Source organism: Delphinapterus leucas, chromosome 1, assembly GCF_059928025.1.
Source record: "Delphinapterus leucas isolate spDelLeu-1000000601 "Yukka" chromosome 1, BTC_Dleu_Yukka2, whole genome shotgun sequence".
Taxonomy (NCBI): domain Eukaryota; kingdom Metazoa; phylum Chordata; class Mammalia; order Artiodactyla; family Monodontidae; genus Delphinapterus; species Delphinapterus leucas.
The window spans coordinates 148,043,673-148,066,158 of record NC_143129.1 but is presented as its reverse complement, the minus strand read 5'-3'; the positions used below and the strand labels follow the sequence as shown (position 1 = coordinate 148,066,158).

At 35.6% G+C, this 22,486-nt stretch overlaps 1 protein-coding gene across 2 annotated transcripts in view; it reads left to right on the top strand.

Annotated features, from left to right (window-relative positions):
• Positions 1 to 345: 345 nt before the first annotated feature.
• The window catches only part of C1H1orf185 (chromosome 1 C1orf185 homolog), a 32,183-nt gene continuing 10,042 nt past the window's right edge, over positions 346 to 22,486 (top strand). The window contains exons 1-3 of one of the 2 annotated variants that reach the window (XM_089922945.1): positions 346 to 1,041; positions 10,027 to 10,132; positions 20,785 to 20,920. In XM_089922945.1, the coding sequence (XP_089779071.1) occupies positions 945 to 1,041; positions 10,027 to 10,132; positions 20,785 to 20,920 (339 nt within the window). In that variant the 5' untranslated portion in view covers positions 346 to 944. Of the gene's footprint in view, positions 1,042 to 1,103; positions 1,120 to 10,026; positions 10,133 to 20,784; positions 20,921 to 22,486 lie in introns of those variants that run through there. The other variant, XM_022574994.2, reaches the window with a different exon arrangement.

The following is a 22,486-nucleotide window of genomic DNA, read 5'->3' as shown; positions in this document are numbered from 1 at the left end:
GTGAAGCACCTGGACATGGAGTTTCTTTTTAAGAATTTTAACTACAATTTCAATTTATTTAGTAGATGTGTGTCTATCTATGTTATCTATTTCTTCTTGAGTGAACTTTGAAAATTATTTATTTTAAGGAATTTTCCCTTTCATCTAAGTTGTTAGATTTATTAGCATAAAATTGTTCATAATATTGCCTTATTATTATTTTAATATCTGTAAAATCTCTAGTAATGTCACATCTTTCATTTCTTTTTTAAGATAAATTTATTTATTTAATTTTGGCTGCATTGAGTCTCTGTTGCTGGGCTCAGGCTTTCTTTAGTTGTGGCAAGCAGGGGCTACTGTTCGTTGTGGTGCATGGGCTTCTCATTTCAGTGGCTTCTCTTGCTGCAGAACACAGGCTCTAGGCATGTGGGCTTCAGTGGTTGTGGCATGCAGGCTCAGTAGTTGTGGCTTGTGGGCTCTAGAGTGCAGGCTCAGTAGTTGTGAAGCGTGGACTTAGTTGCTCTACAGCATGTGGGATCTTCCTGGACCAGGGCTCAAACCCATGTCCCATGCATTGGCAGGCAGATTCTTAACCACTGCACCACCACAGAAGCCCTCTCATTTCTGGTATTGATAATTTGTGCCTTTTTTCTTTTTATTGGTCAATCTAGCTAGAAGTTTATCAATTATATAGATATCAGAGAATCAGGTTTTTGTTTCATTGATTTTCTTTATTGTTTTTCTGTTTTCTATTTCATTGGTTTTCACTTGGTCTTTAGATTTTTTTCTTTTCTTTACTTTGGATTTAATTTGCTCTACTTATTTTAGTTTTTAAGGTTATTCACACATTTTTTCCCTAATACTGCAGTTTTTTGGTATTGATTTTCCCCTACATACTGCTTTGGTGGCATCCCACAAATCCTGATATGTTGTGTTTCATTTCATTTAGGTTGAGTGTTCTGTAAATGTCAATTACATCCATGATGATACATGGCTTCCAAAGTTCCCTGAGGTTCATCTCCATCCCAGTCAAGCCTAAAGGGAGAAAGAACATGGAGAAAGGTGCTTAGGAGGTTTTTATGACATCACTTCCATTCAAATTCCATTGGTTAGAACTCAGTTGCATGGCTTCACCTAATGGTATGAGAAGCTGGGACATGTAGTCTATCTTTTTGCCTGGGAAGAAGAGGAAAATACATTTGGACAAACAGCCAGAAACCTCTTTCTATTCTCTGGAAGGGCTTGTATAAGATAAGAAATACTTGAATCATGGGTATACAGTAGAAATTGTAAAGTTATTGGGGCCTGCTGCTTTCTTTGGGGGAAATTTTGTAACTGTTGATTCAGTTTAATGGATACATGTTCATTTAAGTTTTCTATTCTTGAGTCACTTTTTGTAAGTCACTTTTTAGGTATATATAGTTTAGTATAAGTTTTAGAATATACTAGCATAAATTTGTTGAAAGTATTTTCTTATTTTAATTTCTGCTGTAACTGTAATTATGTTCTTTCTTCATCTTTGAAATTGTTTACCTGTGCCTTCTTTTTTAAAATTTGGTTACTCTTACTAGAGATTTGTTAATCTTGTTAGTGTTTACCTAAAATCTTAATATTTTTTCACTAATTTCTGTTCTTTTTTATTTTCTTCCTCCACATTATTTGGACTCAATTTGCTTGTCTTTTTCAACTTGCAATTTGAATGCTAAGCTCATATTTTTTCAGCTTTTTTTTTCCCCTTGAATTTGTCTTCAGCTTTGTTGCTGCAAGCATTTATACATAGTGCTTCTTTATTGATTAGTTTTATGTAATTTCCAAATTTCCATTGATTTCTTCTTTAATGCAAGAGTTATTTACAGTGTGATTAAAAATTTCCAAGTATGGAAGCTTTTCCTAGAGTATGTATTAGGTTACTAATTTAAAATTAATTGTATTATTGTCAGAGAATGTGGTATCTGTAATAATCCTATAAAACTGTTGAGTCTTGCTTTATGGCCTGGTATATGCATGCTGTTTGAGATGTCGTCTTCTTTACTATGTTAGTAATTCCTTGCAACATTATCTTATTTATTCCTTATTCTAATTATATGAGACAGGTAATATGACTCCCATTTTTCAAATAATAACATTAAAATCCAACCAGCATAATAAGTATCTCTTCCAAGTACAAGTTCTTCCTAGTTAGCTTTGTATTCAATCAGAGCAGCCAACAACTAAAAAGAAATCAGTGTGGTCAACTTTTTATACCAGTTGCATATGAGCCCTGCTTATATTTTATTATAGATTTTTAAACCTCAGGGTAAGGATTCATTCTTACTTCAATGGCCTTTTATCCCTCCCTTGGTGTCTCAAACAGTATCTCACACATATTTGGTGTTCAATAAGCATTTGTTGAACTGGAGTAAACCTGAGACGAAATCTGGCAAAACCCTAGGAGAGTATAATAAAAAGGTATTGAATACTCAAAAAATAAAACTGAACATTCAGTTCTGGAATCACTACAAAAGTTAATCTGAAACTACTCCTGACACAAATATATAGTAATTCTGGTTAAAGATATAGGCATAGATACAGATAAGTAACACCTATATCCATGTCTATATTTATCTATATCCTTTATATATCTATATATATCCATATGTAGATATGTTAAAGGATATGTATATATCCAGCTATAGATAGATAGGTTAAAGTATAGACAGACTGGAGAAGAGGAACCTATAAAGGCAATAACATTATAGACAGAGAAATGGGAAAAAACCAAGTGAATTTATTTTACTTATGCCAAGGTAAGAGAGAGAGAGAATGGTCAATAGTGACCTTTCAATTTTGTGTTAATGAAGTTATTAATGACCTTGGGAATAGAAGTTGTGAAGTAGAAATTCTCATTTTAAGAGTTTTGGCTGCAAATGGTAAGAAAAGGATCAACTGTAAGCTGGAGGTTACTGTGCATAGAGAGAAAGTTTTGTTTATCTTAAGGTGAAAGGGTCATACCCTGGTTTAGGATTTAATATCTTTGGCTAGCTATCTCTTACTTATTCTGTAAGATTTAGCTCAGGTGTTCCCTAAGAAACTGTTCCTGCACTTAGTCAAAGTGCCTCTGTTGTCTTAGTGCTGTCAACAGGTCATTATCATAATAATTAGAATATTGTAATGAATATTCTGTTTAAATGTTGTACCCCCCAGATTTTAAACTCTATGACCATGTGTTACTTATCTTTTAGTCACCAATTCTTTTTTTTTATTCGTTTATTTATTTATTTATTGGCTGTGTTGGGTCTTCATTGCTGCATGTGGGCTTTCTCTAGTTGTGACGAACAGGGACTACTCTTTGTTACGGTGTGCGGGATTCTCATTGCAGTGGCTTCTCTTGTTGCAAAGCACAGGCTCTAGGGCATGTGGGCTTAAGTAGTTGTGGTGCATGGGCTCAGTAGTTGTGGCTCATGGGCTCTAGAGCGCAGGCTCAGTAGTTGTGTCGCATGGGCTTAGTTGCTCTGCAGCATGTGGTATCCTCCCGGAACAGGGATCGAACCTGTGTCCCCTGCATTGGCAGGCAGACTCTTAAACACTGTGCCACCAAAGAAGTCCTCAGTCACCAATTCTTGGCAAGGGTTTGGCAATAGAAAGTTCTCAAACCATGTTTAACTAGACTATGGAATTTAAAAAAAATTTTCTCCTATCTTTCTACAGATCTTCCTGTATCTGTATTTTGTATTTATTTCTTCCATTATAATGCCTATAATACCTTTTTAATTGCACTTATTCTTTTCCACATATATGAACTTCCTACTAAACCACATACCTAGGGACTTCCCTGGCAGTCCAGTGGTTAAGACTCCACATTTCTACAGCTGGGGGTGCAGATTTGATCTCTGGTCAGGGAACTAAGATCCTGCATGCTGAGTGGCACAGCCAAAAAACAAACAAACAAAAAAAAAACAAACAAGAAAAACCCACATACCTTTATTATTCATTTTTCTAATACTAACATCTAGCACAGTGCCTATCGTTTATTCATTGAATAGTCAATCATTTTTGAGTAACCAGTCATTATTCTAAACTCTAAGAATACCAGAGTGAGAAAGATTTATCTTCTAGTAGAAGAAGACAGACAATAGACAGTAAACCAATAAGTAAAGAAGACTATTTATTATAGCAATTATTAAAGACGAAGAAACAGGGTCATATAATAAAGTGACTGTTGAAAGTGAGGAGTCATTACTTTAGATAGCATACTTAAGGGCAGAGTCAAGAAAGTAAAACTCCTACCTCTGTGTATAGTGTTTCTTTAACTTATATATTGACTAAATCTTCAAAGTGAGAGGGGATCTTAATGATCATAGAGTCAAGCCTTTTCATTTTACAGATTGATTTATAGATAAAGTGTGATTTGTTGGAGGTATTAGAAAATATGTAATTTGTCTTTCTCTTGGTAAAGTGGTTTGGGAACTTTCATATTCTCTAGAGCTCACTGGAATTCCCCTGAGATATAAATGGCCCATTTAAACCAGGGAGTAGAATGGTGTTTTACTAGTCACACCTATTTTCTTCCCAAATGGAGAATTACAAAAAGGATAAAGAGGAGGGCAGAGATCTTAAGGAGGAGGAAGCTAAGTAGGCTGTAAACACAGTGATAACAATAGAGAAGTTGCTGCAATGAGACTTGTACTAACTAAGTAGTCAAGAATCACATATTAAGATTAAAAATTTTTGTTCCTGATTTTTCTAAGATTCTCATGCTAGAAAATCTGAATGTACAGAAAAGTCTGGAGTGGAAAATTATAACTAAGCCCTTACCCCAGGAGTAGCCAATATTGATTATTTTCCTTATAAAAGTATGTTTCTCCCTTTTTCTTTTCTTTCTTTCTTTTTTTTACAAAATTGAGATCCTATTGTTTTTATATTTTTTATACTTGAGAAAAGTAAAAAGAAAAGGACAAAGAATAACAAACATTCATGTAATCTTCTACTAAATAAATATTTTTTGGTCATATAAACTTCAGATTTTTAATTTTTTAAAGAAAACATTACAGGTAAAGTCTTAAGTTCATATTCAATCCATAGTCCCATTCCCCTCATTTCTTCCCCAGACACAACTAATATCATGAGTATGGTGTATTTTAATACTTCTGTCACATTGTTTTTTAAAAAGTATTATTTTGTGTTTTCTTTTAATGTGCATAAATGGAATCAGTATGTGATTAGAATAATGAATATAAATTTATGGAAATCGCTTTATTCACTGAACACTAGGTTTTTCACTTCTATTTATGATGATACATATAGATCTAGTTTATTCATAAGTCATAAGTGTTAAGCTTGAATTTTCACTGAACACATCTCTATAACCAGCACCCTGTTCAAGAAACAGTACGTTAATTACCAGCATCCCTGAATTCCCCCCGATGTCTTTGTTTGCCTTCTTTTGCCCAACATTATTTATGAAATTTATCCACTTTGTTGTGCATAGTTGTACTCTATTCTTTCCCATTGTTATAGAACATTTTGCTTCCTTAAATCAATTAAACTTTTAAAATTTATCCGTTTAACTATCAGTGGGCCTTTGGGTAGTTTTCAGTTTGTGTCTCTATCAACATACACACGTAAAAGTGATGCTATCAACATTCTAGCATATATTTTTAAGAAAATATATATGTACTTCAGTTTGGTATATGTCTAAGAGTTGCTGGGTCATAGGGTATGTATATGTTCAGCTTTAATAATAGTGCCAAACAGTTTTCCAAAGTATTATAGAAAATTACATTCCCACCAACAGTGAGTGAGAATTCATGTTACTCTGCCACCTTGACAGCACTTGATATTTTCCATCTTTTTCATTTTAGGCATTGTACAGGGTTGTCGTATTGACTCGTTGTGGTTTAATTTGCATTTCTGTGATTATTAATGAAGTTTTCATATATTTATTGGCCATTTAGATATCCTCTTTTATGATACCCTTAAATATTTAGCATTTATACTTAGCTGTTTTTCTCACAAAATCTAAAGATATTCATTGTCTATACTAGGTAAAGAAGGACTTTAGCAATTTTTTAATTACTATTGTTCTCTATTGGTTGTATGCCTTTGAGCAAGTTACTTAACCTCATTTTTGCCTCATCTGTTTCCTCATCTGTAAAGTGGGGAAATAATAATACTTAGCTTATAGAGTTGTGAGAATTAAATGAGTGAACATCTTTGAATTTAAATGAGTGAATCACTTTGAACGTGCCTGGCATATAGTATTTGCTGTATAAATATTAGATTATTATTATTGTTGTTATTGGTGAAAGAATAGACAACGTATACCAAGGGGACAGAATAGAGATTCCAGAAATAGACAGACACAAATATAGCTAATTGATTTTTGACAAGGGTGCAACAGCAACTCTATGAAGAAAGGATGCTCTTTTCATCAAATAGTGTTGGAACTACTGAATACACATATCCCAAAACAAAAAAACCCAAAAAACTTGACCCCTACCTCTCACCTTATGCAAAAATTAATTCAAAATGAATCATGAATTAAATGTAAAACATAAAACTAGAAATATTTTATAGGAAAACATAGAAGAAAATCTTTGTGACCTGCAAAGAGTTCTTAGATACAGCCCATAGCACAAACCATAAAAGAAGAAAGTTGATAAATTGGATATCACTAAAATTAAAAAGTTTTGCTCTGTGAAAGACACTATTAAGAGAATTGAAAAGACAAGCCACAGCTGGGAGAAAATATTTCCAAATCATGTATCTGACCAAGGATTTGTATCCAGAATATATAAAGAATTCTAAAAAAATCAGCAAAGATTTGAACAAATACTTCACTGAATAAGATATATGGATGGCAAATAAGCATGTGGAAAGACGCTCAACATAATTATTTACTAAGGAAATGTAAATTAAAACAGGGGCCCCAAAAGAGAGAATAGAGAAGTAGCAGAGAAGCAATATTAAGAGATGCAGCTTAAAAGGGTTTTTTCTTTTCCTTTTTTTTAAGGAAGATACCACTGTATCTCCACAGTAAGATACCACTGTGCATCTATTAGGATGGCCGAAATGAAACTGACAATATCAAGTGGTAGCCATGATACAGAGCAACTGAAACTGTTGTATTTGCTGGTGGGAAAGCAAGACAGAACAGCCACTTTGGAAAGCAGTTTGGTAGTTTCTTATAAATTTGAATATATACTTGTTATATGAGCCTACTGAAATAAAAATTTATGTTCAAATAAGCAACTGTATGCAAATGTATAGTATGCCTTATTCCTAACAACCCCAAACTGGAAACAACCAAACGTCTCTTAGCTGGGGAATAAACTGTGGTCCATCTATAAAGTGGAATGTTACTCAGCAATAAAAAGAAACAAACTACTGATACATGCAACAACATGGCTGAATCTCAAATGCATTATGCTAAGTTAAAAAAGCCAGACTCAAAAGACAACATGCTGTATTCTATTTATATGAAATTCTGGAAAAGGCAAAAACATAAGGATAGAGAATAGGGATGGAAAATAATCAGTGGTTGCCAGCAGTTAGTACTTGACTACTAAGAGGCTGTACAAGGAAATGTTTTGGGGTGATGGAAGTTTTCTGTAACTTGGTTGTGGTGGTGATTAAATACTTTTTATATTTGTCAAAACTTACAGAACTGCACACACACACACACACACACACACACACACAAGTGAATTTTAGTAAGTGTAAATTGAAAAAAAGTTTTTTAAAGAGAAAACCTTCTGGGCTTCCCTGGTGGTGCAGTGGTTAAGAATCCACCTGTTAATGCAGGGGACATGGGTTCAATCTCTGGTCCGGGAAGATCCCACATGCTGCAGAGCAACTAAGCCCGTGCGCCACAACTACTGAGCCTGTGCTCTAGAGCCCGCGAGCCACAACTACTGAGCCTGCGTGCTACAACTACTGAAGCCCGCATGCCTAGAACCCGTGTTTCACAACAAGAGAGGCCACTGCAATAAGCCCGTGCACCGCAACAAAGAGTAGCCCCCACTCACCGCAACTAGAGAAAGCCCGCATGCAGCAATGAAGACCCAACGCAGCCAAAAATAAATTAATTAATTTTAAAAAAGGAAAAGAGAAAACCTTTTTAGGCTGTATCTCTTAATATTGCTTCTCTGCTACTTCTCTATTCTCTCTTTTGGGACCCCTATTAGTTTTATGCTATATACTCTTAATCTTTTCCAAGTCTCATAATTTATCATATTTTCACTTTTTTATGTAATTGGGTGAATCTCTCAGTATTATCTTTCATTTCATTAATTCTTTGTATTTAAAGAAGCATGTACTCCATCTTGAAATTTTTTAATTTATAATTTCCAAGATTCCTCCTTGGTCCTCTTTTGAGTTGGTCATTCACCAGGCCAGAGGATGGCTTGGTCTGGGAATTCTCTCACTGATATTCTCTGCTTCTAGTTAATTCCTGCTTCCAGATATCGGTGCCTAGCATGCTTGTGGTTTTAGCTCCTACTTATTTCTGTGTGTTGCTTTTCTACTTTCGTCCATAGAAATATTTATCTTATATTTGAGCACAACTATATCTTTAAATTTTTAAAAAATATGTGTTTTATCTATCTTGCTTTTATCTTTTAATCCTATCTGATATTTCCTTATACCACTATGCCTGTGATCCTCAACTGAGGACAGTTCTGCCCATCAGAATGCATTTGGTAATGCCTGGAGATACCTTTGGCACAATGCACAGGACAGCCCCTCACAACAAATTATCTGGTCCAAAATATCTATATTTTTTCATATATAAAAATGAAAATTGGAGGTGTTTTTTCGTATTGTTTCACTTTGATAAATAGCCTTATGTAACTTTTTTGTACCATTAATTAATTTCCAAATGTAGATATTTCTGAACCCAAAGAAAACTAAGATTTGAGAAGCACTGTCTAGAAAGTTGGAAATTACCTAGAAAACAACAAAAGTATGGGAACAACAAAGCCTTTATCACCTCATACCCTTACTGGAACTTACAATATGTTCACACATAAAGATCTTCTATTAGATTTATACTTTTAAACCACTTTTTCCCAAAATAATATACTCCTAAGTTGTCTTAAGGCCCTTCAAATTCTATACAGCCTTCTGTGAAAGCTTTCTACAGCTTGCTTTATGCTTAGGTAGCAGATTTCAGAATCTTAATGAATACTTGACAAACCTAACTATAAATATCTCATGCTTTCTTTATTCTTAATTCTTTTTAATACATACCAGTATTAAGATGTTTGGTAGCAGGGATACGATAATAGAAAAAAACAGAGGACTGCCCTTAATTTGCTGCATGACCTTACTTCACTTACTGCTTTCACCTGGGCCTCAGTTTTATCATCTGGAAAATGAAGGAGTTATACCATATAATTCCTGTAGGCTTTTCCAGTTATAAACCTGTGATATATCATTATTTACATTGTTTTTATTTAGCTTTTGGCTATGATCTTTTACTGTTCCTGAGAAAAAGTAGAGATAAAATGTTTAAAGATTTCTAAGGTCTTTAAAAATTCCTCATATTTGTTCTTTACAACCCTCACCTACCTCCTTGTAGTGATTGATAATAAAAATCTTAAAATGGAAATCCTCTTATGTTGAAGGACTGCAAAGAATGATACTGGAAAAGTAGCATAAAAATTCACAGCTGGTCTGGAAAGGGAGACAGCTAGATAAGAAGAAAGGAGGTGACAGCTGTATAAAAACAAGCAAAACCTAGGTCTCAAATTTTGGTAGGGTCAAAGAAATGTGCCCTGGGCCCTAATGAGGATGAGGCCCCGAGTAATTCTCAAACTCAGGGTCTTGAAATTTATTAGAATTGCAAAGGACCAGAATTCAGGTCTCCCAACCTCCTCATTAATGTCTTAAACACTACATTATGTGTTATTAATGCACATTATGTGTGTTTTCATGGGTGTTACTGTGTATTAACACACATTATGTGTTATTAACACTACATTATGTGTTAAGCTATTATGTCATTTAATTTTACATAGAGAATGAAGGTATATGCCTGAAATAATCTTTTATAATTTATTTGTATAGGTTTTTTTAACCACTTAACCTATTTTCTGGCTGCTGGTGCTGTTACTTTGGGAATTGGTTTCTTTGCTTTGGCATCAGCTTTGTGGTTCCTGATTTGCAAACGAAGGTAAGATTTATTAGAATATTTGACTTTTCTTTTAAAAATTCAGTGAAAGATTTTCTCAAATGGTATTAAATTTAAATAACTATAATGATATTGATTCTGTAATTTGATTGGGGAGAGAAAACTTTACATGTTTAGGGTAGCCTGAAGAGAGAAGTCCTAGTAGTATAATAGCAATCTTCATGCATTAAAATTTTAAGGAATAACGAGATCTATTTTATTCTGTAGAAGACATGGGTTTGAATTATAATAGAAGGCTAGAAAACTTTTAAAATTTTGACTACTAATTTAGAGGTTAAAAACATTACTGAGAGAAAAAGACTTTCTTTAGGAGATATTTAAGAAGAGAGCTGACAGAATCTCTGGTATGGTCTAAATGTAGTCTTTTGCCAGAGATGGAAAAAAGGTACTTGATACCTCAGTTCCTTTCAACCCTAAAATTTGGTGTTTTTTTATTATTTAATTGATTCAGTATTTGCTTTGGCTCATGTTAAAAAATTTAAATTGTAATACGATCTTCCCACACACTCTTCCGGTATTCCCTATTTCAGCAAATGAATACATACTATCTATCCACTTGCACAAGTCAGAAAACCAGAAATTATTCACTAATTCATTCTTTCACAGACTTGCAGTGCCACTGGGAGGAGACAGATAATTAACAAATAAAGTGGTCAGGGAATGTCTCTTCAAGTGGGTAGTATTTAATCTGAGACTTAGATTAAAAAAAGAAGCCAGACATGTGACAACCCTGTGGAAGAGCTTTTTTCTAAGCTAATGTGATAGCAAGTACAGAAACTCCAAGTAGGAATGATCTTGGTATTGTTCAGTAAACAGAAACTCAGTGTGAGTAGACTGAAGTGAGAGGGAAATAATGATGAGATTACAGAGGGAGATAAGGGTCAAATCACACAGGAATTTGTAGGCTAAAACATGGAATTTAGATTTTATTATTTCTGCCATCAGAAGGTTTTAAGCAAGGGAATGATATTATCATCATAATAATAGCTAAAATCAAGGGTTTACTGCATACTGTTCTAAGTGCTTTATATGTAGTTATCTCATTTAGACCTCATAACTGCCCCATGAAGTTGCAGTAGTATTATTCCCATTTTGAAGACTACAATGCCACCTATAGATGATTTACATTTTAATAACACTTAAAAATTTGAGATATAGATTTTAAATATATGATGTTGAATTTCAACAAATATATTGCCATGTAATCACAACCCCAGTCAAGATATAGACATTTTCCATCATCCTGTAAGGATCCCTCATCCTGCTTTCCAGGAATTTCTCCCCACCTCCTACCCAGAGGCAGTCATTATTCTGATTTTTATCACCATAGATTAATTTGGCCTATTCTTGAACTTCATATAAATGGACTTTTTATGTCTGCTTTTTTCACTTAATGTAATATTTTTGAGATTCATTTATGCTGTTGCATTTATCTGTTCATTCTTTTGATTAATGAGTAGTATTACATTGTATGAATTTACCTCAGTTTGTTTATCCATTTTTCTGTTAATGGACATTTAGGTCATTTCCAACATTTAGCCCTTAGGAAATAAGGCTGCTGTGAACATTCTAATCTTTTTGTACATGTGCTTTCACTCCCCTTGGGTAAGAGTAGAATTGGTGGATAGTATGATTAGCTTTAAAAGAAACTGCTAAACAGTTTTCCAAGATGGATGTACATTCCCGTCAGCAATGTATGAGAGTTCTGATTCATATTTTTAAAAGATGTTTCTTATGTCTCTATGAATCCTGTATGTTAATGGAACAAGAGTAAAAGCAGAGAGGCAAGTTAGGATGCTACTGCACAGTCCATGTTAAGGATGATTGTGTCTTAGACTAATATGGAAGTAGAGGAGATGAAGAGAAGGGGCTGGACTTGGGGTAGTTTTGCAGGTAAAGTTAGCAGGTCTTATTGATGGATTGGATGAGGTAAGGAAAGATAAGTGAAATGGCAGAGTTAATGCTAATACCTACTTTTTATCATGAGCAACTGAGTAGTTAATCATGCCATTTACTGAGATGAGGAGGTGATTGGGAGGGAAACAAGTTGAGGGAGTGGTGGTAAACTAGGAGTTGTATTTTGGATGTAAGTTTGAAAGCCTATGAAACATCCAAGTAAAAATGTTAGACAGTCAGATATACGTGTGTGAATTTCAGGGGAGAAATCAGGGCTGAAGATTTAGGTTATCAATGTATAGAGGATATATAAAATAATACAACTGGGGGGCATGGAGTCAAGATGGTGGAGTAGGAGGACATGGAATTTGCATCTCCTCACAACTAGGGCAGCTACCAGATGCTGGTGGGTGGCCTTGACACCCAAGGGGATGGGAGGAACCCCCAAGTGACTAGGTAGGACGTTGGGGGGAGCAAGGGAGGAAGAGAAGTGGAGGTGAGATGGTACTGGCACCCCTGAGGGGTGACTGGGAGAGGGAAGGGGTTCCCATGCCTGGAGAGACCCATTCACCACAAGGGGATTAACAGGGACAGGGAGAGACCCTCAGGGGTTTGGAGGATCAGAGGGGAATGCAGCCAGCGTTTCCCCTGCCCACTCAGGCCTCGGGGAGCATGCTGGGGTCCCAGGTCTTGTCCTCTACCTTCTGAGGACCCTCCATCCACATGGGTCCTGGGGACGTGGGAACAAGAGAAGGGGGAAGAGTAGAGGTGAACAGGGAGGGACCCTAGGGGATCTGGAGATCGGGGGAATGGGACTAGTGTTCCCCGCCCCCACTCGGGACCCTGCAAGCCTGCTGGGGTCCCGGGCATGATCCTCCACACTCTGAGGTCAGAGGCAATCTGAGCCCCCTCCAGCCATGCTGAGCCTAAGCCCTGCCCCCCATTCACACCAGGGCCTTTTCCAGCCATGTGCGTACTGAGCCCAGACACCACCCCCTGCCTAAACCCTGCCCCTGCTTAAGCCTCGCCCCACACAGCCAAGGCCTTTTCTGGCCCCTTTTTTTTTTCCCTACTATTGTGGTTCTGTTTTACCTTTCAGTTGTTGTTTCATTTATATTTTTATTTTTTCTAATATATCTGTTAGTGTTCTAAATTTATTAAATTTTTATTCCTTCTTATTGTTCTTCTCTCTTTTTTTTTTTTTCCATGCCATGTGGCTTCCAGGATCTTGGTTCATGGGCTGGGGGGGGTTGGGTCTGAGCTCCTGTGGTGGGAGCACCAAGTCTGAACCACTGGACTAACAGAGAACCTCAGACCCCAGGGAATATTAATCAGAGTGAGGTCTCCCAGGGGTCCTCATCTCACCACCAAGACCCAGCTCTACCCAACTGTCTGCAAACTCCAATGTTGGAAGCGTCAGACCAAACAACCAGTAAGACAGGAGCACAGTCCCACACATCAAAAAAAAATGATAAGACAAAAAAAATATATTACATATGGAGGAGCAAGGTAAAAACCTAAAAGGCCAAACAAATGAAGAGGAAATAGGCACCTACCTGAAAAAGAATTCAGAGTAATGATAATAAAGATGATCCAAAATCTTGGAAATAGAATGGAGGCAAAGATCAAGAAAATACGAAATGTTTAACAAAAACCTAGAAGAACTAAAGAACAAACAAACAGTGATGAGCAACACAATAACTAAAATGAAAAATACACTAGTAGGAACCAATAGCAGAATAACCGAGGCAGAAGAACGAATAAGTGAGCTGGAAAATAGAATGGTGGAAATAACTGCCAAGGAGTGGATAAAGAAAAAAGAATGAAAAGAATTGAAGACAATCTTAGAGACCACTGGGACAACACTAAATGCACCAACATTCGAATTATAGGGGTCCCAGAAGAAGAATAGAAAGAGAAAGGGTCTGAGAAAACATTTGAAGAGATTATACTCGAAAACTTCCCTAACATGGAAAAGGAATTAGCCACTCAAGCCCAGGAAATGCAGAGAGTCCCAGGCAGGATAAACCCAAGGAGAAACATGCCAAGACACATAGTAATCAAATTGACAAATATTAAAGACAAAGAAAAATTATTAAAAGCAACAAGGGATAAATGACAAATAACATACAAGGGAACTCCCATAAGGTTAACAGCTGATTTCTCAGCAGAAACTCTACAAGCCAGAGGGGAGTGGCACGATATATTTAAAGTGATGAAAGGGAATAACCTACAACCAAGATTACTCTACCTGACAAGGATCTCATTCAGATTCAATGGAGAAATTAAAACCTTTTTAGACAAGCAAAAGCTAAGAGAGCTCAGCACCACCAAACCAGCTTTATAACAAATGCTAAAGGAACTTCTCTAAGTGGGAAACGCAAGAAAAGAAAAGGACCTACAAAAACAAACCCAAAACAATTAAGAAAATGGTCATAGGAACATACATATCAATAATTACCTTAAATGTGAATGGATTAAATGCTACAACCAAAAGACACAGACTGGCTGCATGGATACAAAAACAAGACCCATATATATGCTGTCTACAAGAGACTCACTTCACACCTAGGGACACATACAGACTGAAAGTGACGGGATGGAAAAAGATATTCCATGCAAAAGGAAATCACAAGAAAGCTGGAGTAGCAATATTCATATAAGATAAAATAGACTTTAAAATAAAGACTGTTACAAGCAATAAGGAAGGACACTACATAATGATAAAGGGATCAATCCAAGAAGAAGATATAACAATTATAAATATTTATGCACCCAACATAGGAGCACCTCAATACATAAGGCAAATGCTAACAGCCATAAAAGGGGAAATTGACAGTAACACAACAATAGTGTGGGACTTTAACACCCCACTTAAACCAAAAGACAGATCATCCAGAGAGAAAATAAGGAAATACAAGTTTTAAATGACACAATAGACCAGATAGATTTAATTGAAATTTATAGGACATTCCACATGAAAGTGGCAGAATACACTTTCGTCTCAAGTACACATGGAACATTCTCCAGATAGATCACATTTTCCAAGGTCACAAATCAAGCCTCAGTAAATTTAAGAAAATTTAAATCATATCAAGCATCTTTTCTGACCACAATGCTATGAGATTAGAAATCAATTACTGGGAAAAATACTGTAAAAACACAAATACATGGAGGCTGATCAGTGAGCTGCTAAATAAGCAAAGGATCACTGAAGAAATCAAAGAGGAAATTTAAAAATACATAGAAACAGATGACAATGACAAAAAGCAGTTCTAAGAGGAAGTCTATAGCAATTCAATCTCACCTCAAGAAACAAGAAAAATCTCAAATAAAAAATCTAACCTTACACCTAGAGCAACTAGAGAAAAAAGAACAAACAAACAAACAGACAAACAAAACCAAAGTCAGTAGAAAGAAAGAAATCATAAAGATCAAAGCAGAAATAAATGACATACTAACAAAGAAAACAGTAGCAAAGATCAACAAAACTAAAAGCTGGTTCTTTGAGAAGATAAACAAAATTGATAAATCTTTAGCCAGACTCATCAAAAAAAAGGGAAAGGACTCAATAAAATTACAAATGAAAAAGGAGAAATTACAACTGACACCGCAGAAATACAAAGGATCATAAGAGACTACTACAAGCAACTGTATGCCAATAAAATGGACAACCTGAAAGAAATGGACAAATTCTTGGAAAGGTACAACTTTCCAAGACTGAACCAGGAAGAATTAAAAAAATATAAACAGACCAATCACGAGTAATGAAATTGAAACTGTAATTAAAGATCTTCCAACAAAGTGCAGGACCAGATGGCTTCACAGGTGAATTCTATCAAACATTTAGAGAAGAGCTAACACCTATCCTTCTCAAACTCTTCCAAAAAATTGCAGAACGAGGAGCACTCCCAAGCTCATTCTACGAGGCCACCATCACCCTGATACCAAAACTAAAAAAATCACAAAGAAAGAAAATTACAGGCCAATATCACTGATGAATATATATGCAAAATTCCTCAACAAAATATTAGCAAACAGAATCCAACAACACTTTCAAAGGATCATACACCATGCTCAAGTGGGATTTATCCCAGGGAAGCAAGGATTCTTCAATATATGCAAATCAACCTATATGATACACCATATTAACAAATTAAAGAATAAAAACCATATGATCATCTCAATAGATGTAGAAAAAGCTTTTGACAAAATTCAACACCCATTTATGATAAAAACTCTCCAGAAAGTTGACATAGAGGGAACCTATCTGAAAGTAATAAAGGCTGTATACGACAAACCCACAGCAAACATCATTCTCAATGGTGAAAAACTGAAAGCATTTCCTTGAAGATCAGGAACAAGACAAGGATGTCCACTCTCGCCACTCTTATTCAACATAGTTTTGGAGTCTTAGGCATGGCAATCAGAAAAGAAATAAAAGGACTACAAATTGGAAAAAAAGAAGTTAAACTGTCATTGTTTGCAAATGACATGATACCATACATAGAATGTCCTAAAGATGACACCAGAAAGCTGCTAGAGCTAATCAATGAATTTGGTAAAGTTGCAGCATACAAAATTAATGCACAGGAATCTCTTCCATTCCTCTACACTAACAACAAAATATCACAAAGAGAATTTAAGGAAACAATCCCATTTACCATCGCAATAAAAACAATAAAATACCTAGGAATAAACCTACCTAAGGAGGCAAAAGACCTGTACACAGAAAACTATAAAACACTGATAAAAGAAATCAAAGATGACACAAACAGGTGGAGAAATATACCATGTTCTTGGATTGGAAGAATCAATATTTTGAAAATGACTATACTACCCAAAGGAATCTACAGATTCAATGCAATCCCTTTCAAATTACCAATGGCATTCTTCACAGAATTAGAACAAAAAAATTACAGTTTGTATGGAAACACAAAAGACCACAAATAGGCAAAGAAATCTTGAGAAAGAAAAGTGGAGCTGGAGGAATCAGGCTACCTGACTTCAAATTATACTACAAAGCTACAGTAATCAAAACAGTATGGTACTGGCACAAAAACAGAAATAGAGATCTGGATAGAAAGCCTAGAGAATAACCCATGCACCTGTGGTCACCTAATCTATGACAAAAGAGACAAGAGTATACAATGGAGAAAAGACAGTCTCTTCAATAAGTGGTGCTGGGAAAACTGGACAGCCACATGTAAAAGAATGAAATTATAACACTCCCTAACACCATACATAAAAATAAACTCAAAACTGATTAAACACCTAAATGTAAGATTGGACACTTTAAAACTGTTAGAGGGAAACATAAGAAAAACACTCTTTGACAAAAATCACAGGAAGATCTTTTTTGACCCACCTCCTAGAGTAAAGAAAATAAAAACAAAAATAAACAAATGTGACTTAATTAAACTTAAAAGCAAAGGAAACCATAAACGAGATGAAAAGACAACCCTCAGAGTGGGAGAAAATATTTGTAAATGAAGCAATGGGCAAAGGATTAATCTCCAAAATATACAAACAGCTCATGCAGCTCAATATCAAAAAAACAAACAACCCAATCAAAAAATGGGCCGAAGACCTAAATAGACATCTCTCCAAAGAAGACATACAGATGGCCAAGAGGCACATGAAAAGATGCTCAGCATCACTAATTATTAGAGGAATGCAAATCAAAACTACAATGAGGTATCACCTCACACTGGTCAGAATGACCATCATCAAAAAATCTACAAACAATAAATGTTGGAGAGGGTGTGGAGAAAAAGGAACCCTCTTGCCCTCTTGGTGGGAATGTAAATTGATACAGCCACTGTGGAGAACAGTATGATGGTTCCTTTAAAAACTAAAAATAGAACTACCATATGACCCAGCAATCCCACTCCTGGGATATACCCTGAGTAAACCATAATTCAAAAGGACACATGTTCATTGGAGCACTATTTACAATAGCCAGGAGATGGAAACAACCTAAATGTCCATCGACAGATGAATGGATAAAGAAGACGTGGTACATATATACAATGTAATATTACTCAGTCATACATAAAAAGGAACGAAATTGGGTCATTTGTAGAGGTGTGGATGGACCTAGAGTCTGTCACAGAGTGAAGTGGGTCAGAAAGAGAAAAACAAACATTGTATATTAACTAATATATGTAGAATCTAGAAAAATGGTGCAGATGAACCTATTTGTGGTCAAGAATAGAGGTGCAGACATAAGAACCGGTGGGTGGACATGGGGGGAAGGGGAGTGTGGGATGAACTGGCAGATTAGGATTGACATATATACACTACCATGTGTAAAATAGATAGCTAATGGGAACCTGCTGTAAAGCACAGGAAGCCCAGCTCGGTGCTCTGTGATGACCTAGATGGGTAGGATGGTGGTGGGAGGGAGGGAGGTCCAAGAGGGAAGGGATATATTTATACATATAGCTGATTCACTTCATTGTACAGCAGAAACTAACACAACATTGTAAGGCAGTTATACTCCAATTAAAAAAAGTCACACAACTGGATGAGACTAACCAGGGAGTGATTGTTTAAAGAGAAAAACATAGGACTGGTCTTCAGCTCACCAATATTAGACATATAGAAAAAGAGTAGGAAGAATCAACAACATCTGAAAAGGAAAAGCAGAAAGATGTGTGGTGTCAAGCAAGTCAAAATTAGAAAATGTTTGGGCTTCCCTGGTGGCGCAGTAGTTGAGAGTCTGCCTGCCGATGCAGGGGACACGGGTTCGTGCCCCGGTCCGGGAAGATCCCACGTGCTGCGGAGCGGCTGGGCCCATGAGCCATGGCCGCTGAGCCCGTGCGTCCGGAGCCTGTGCTCGGCAATGGGAGAGGCCACAACGGTGAGAGGCTCGCGTACCGCAAAAAAAAAAAAAAGGTTGAGAAAGATGAGGATAGAGAAATAAGTTTTGGAATAGCAACATGGAAGTTATTGGTAGCCTTGAACAGTTTTGGTAGAGTGATGTGTTCAGAAGCTGACTTTTGTGTAAAGTACAAGAGAAAATTCAGACAAGTATATACATCCTTTTAAGAAGCTTTTTTTTTTTTTTTTTGATGTTGGGGAGTTGCTGAAAGGGGCAGAAACTGGAAGAAAATGTGAGGTCAAGGAAGGATTGTTTTGTTTTGTTTTTTTCCTTGAAAAATGGTAGACATGCTTGATATCTCCCTCTTTCTTTCCCACTCCTACTAAATTCGAACAATCACCAAGGTCTATTTATTTTACTTCATTAATTGCTCAAATCTATCCATTTCTCTCCATTATCATTGGCACTACCTTATCCAGCTTATCATTATCCCCCACATAGTCCTACAGAATTATAACTGACCCTTTACCTTCACTATACTCCTCATTTAATCTCTTCTTCGCACTTCAGCCAGATATTTTCCAAAGGCAAATCTGATCAAGTCACCCCACCCTTCCACCCCATTCCCACTACATTATAAAGGACTTGCTATTGCTTTTAGGATGAAGACAAAGTCACATGACTTTTAAGGCCCTACATGTCTGCCCATGCATACTCTCCAGTTTCATCTCCACCTTTCCCTCTTGCTTTCTGTGCTTCTGCTACACTGTCCTAATCTGGCCACTAGGTTTTTGCACTTGATATTCTCTCTGACTAGAATATTCTTACTCCTACAACTCCCCTCCTCCACTACACTCTATCTAATAACTACTCCCATTTCTTCAGATGCCTAATTCAATCATCTCATCCTCAGAAAAGCCTTCCCTGACCTCTCTAACCAAGTTAATTCCCTTTCTTATATACTCACAGAGTAGCAGGTAGCTTTCCTTGATAACACTTTCCACAGTTGTAATTTTTCATTTTCTTGTGATTGTTTTATTAATACCTGTCTTCCTTGCTAGTGTTTAAGCTCCATGAGAGCAATGACAGTTCCATGAGTATAGTGGCTGTGCTTTTTTTCCCCTGCCACTGTATATACAACATCTGGTATAATGCATGGCGCATAGTAAGTACTCGGTAAATATTTAAGTCAATTGAATTCAATAAATGAATGAATTTTAATTGTTAATACTGCAATAAGTAACATAATATGATCTCTTGAATTAATTTGGAAAATTTCTAGTACCTCGGAAAGAAGAAAAGGCAATCAGCATTATTTTTTAAATTGTTAAGTTTAGAATTACTATTAGAAACTACATTCCTTTATACTTAACTATCTTTGATCCGCTTTGATCAGTTTACTTGCTGCTTCATTATTTCTAACCTTCTCTCAAAATTACTTGTGGCTGCATGCATAAAGATCACAGGTACTCTTCCCTTGTAAGTCATTAGTTTCAATTCAGTTTCCTTCTACTTACTTTTGCCAGAGACATTATTAAATATAAAATTGGCCACTGAGTTCCATTTCATTTAATTTCCTTTGCCATTAAAGGCAAATCTATGAAAAGACTAATTGACATTAAATCGATTAATTTTCTCACAACCAGAGTGAAGGTTATCAAAAACTGATGGTTAATCTTCAAACTGGAAATATTAACTCTGCGAAGAAGTAGCTTAATTTATGTTCTATGGACAAAATACGTGTAATGAAATCAGTAACATATGAAAAGGGAATATATAAGTTGATTTGTGCTTTTAAAAATAAATATATAATATATTCTGATTTTAAAACGTTTATGTAGAACTGTTGGAAACAGAATAATTTTGTTTTATAATTCATGTTTAATAATATTCTCTATAAAATATTTTTCAGAGAAATATTTCAAGATTCCAAATTTAAAACAATTGATGAGAGATGCAGACAAAGACCATCAAAGGCAAAGATTAAATCTCATTCTCAGTGTGTTTTTATTTCTCAAAATTTTCATACTGGAAATTTCCAATTACAGGTAGTGTGTAATATTTTATAGCAATGTTTTCAAATAATTTCTTTTGACACCATGTCATTAGCGTTGTTGTCTTTAAATTATTTAAATTATCCACTATTATTTTTAAATTTGAGGTACAATAACAAGGAGCTAAATTTAAATTACCCAAACTAGTTAGAGTTTATATTACAGGAAACTGAAAGACTAAATGAAAATGTCTCCTTCTACAGTTGCTTCTCTGTATCTCTAGCCTGAGAACCTGTATTCCCCATATTGGAATTGTTACAGGGATGAAGATAAATGGCATAAAAAACAAAGCAAAAATTGCCAAGCCTATCAGAAGAAAGAGATTTGGAGATAAGAGGATACTCAGATAACCAAATAACCTAACCAAACCAACTAATTGAAATTAAATACAAAATGCTAATTGAAATTAATAAGGGTTTATTAAGGCTTCATTACATTCTGAGCTCTGGGCCCTACCTATTGAGGATAGTAAGATACAAACCCTACTTTAAAAGTGCTAGTGTAGTACAAGTGGGAAAGGCAGACACATAATTAACTTTCTGTTATATGGCATCAAAATAGTTGTATGGACAATGTGAAACAAGGGAGACACCAGTAGAAATTTAAAACTATGATATAGCTAATCAATGCATTATTAAATTTTATATGTTTTGGACTCCACGTCTAATATAGTCTCCCCTTTTTCTATTACATTTCTGAGACTCATCCAGGTTGGTGCATATACCCATCATGCATCATTTTTTATTGTTATATCATATTCCATTGTATTAATATATCAAATTTTATGTTATGGACATTTGAGTTGTTTTCAGTTGGTTTTTTTAAAGGAAATTTCCACAGGGAATGTACCTAACAGTAGAATCACTGACTCATGGGATTTGTGCATGTTTAATATTATTAGGTAACTTCAAATTATTTTCCAAAGTAGTTTTGTCAATATACATTCCCCTCAGGCATGCATAATTGCTAGGATTGCTCCATATCAACAAATACTGATGTTTTTAAGCTCCTAAATTTTTAACAATCTGATGGATGTGTAATAGTATCTCACTGTAGTTTTTTCTTAATAGACTTAATTTTTTCAAGAAGTTTTAGGTTCACAACAAAATTGAGAAAAAAATAGAATTCTCATATACTCCTTGCCCCCATACAAGTGCAGCCTCCTCCACTATCAACATCGTGCACCAGAGTGGTACATTTGTTACAACTAATGAACCTACACTGACACATCATCACCTAAAGTCCATTGTTTACATTAGTATTCACTCTTGAATCCGACATTCTATGGCTTTTGACATATCTACATATAGAGAGAGACAGACAGACAGACAGGCACACACACATGCACACAGAGATTAAACAGGAACAAAGAGACAGAAAGACAGAGAGACAGAGATGTATGTACCATCATAGTATCAGACACAATAGTTTTACTACCCTAAAAATCTTCTTGTTCCATCCCTGTTCATCCTTCCCTCCAACCAGTGATTGTTTAGCTCTTTCCATAGTTTTGCCTTTTCCAGAATGTCATATAGTTGGAATCATACAGTATGTAGCCTT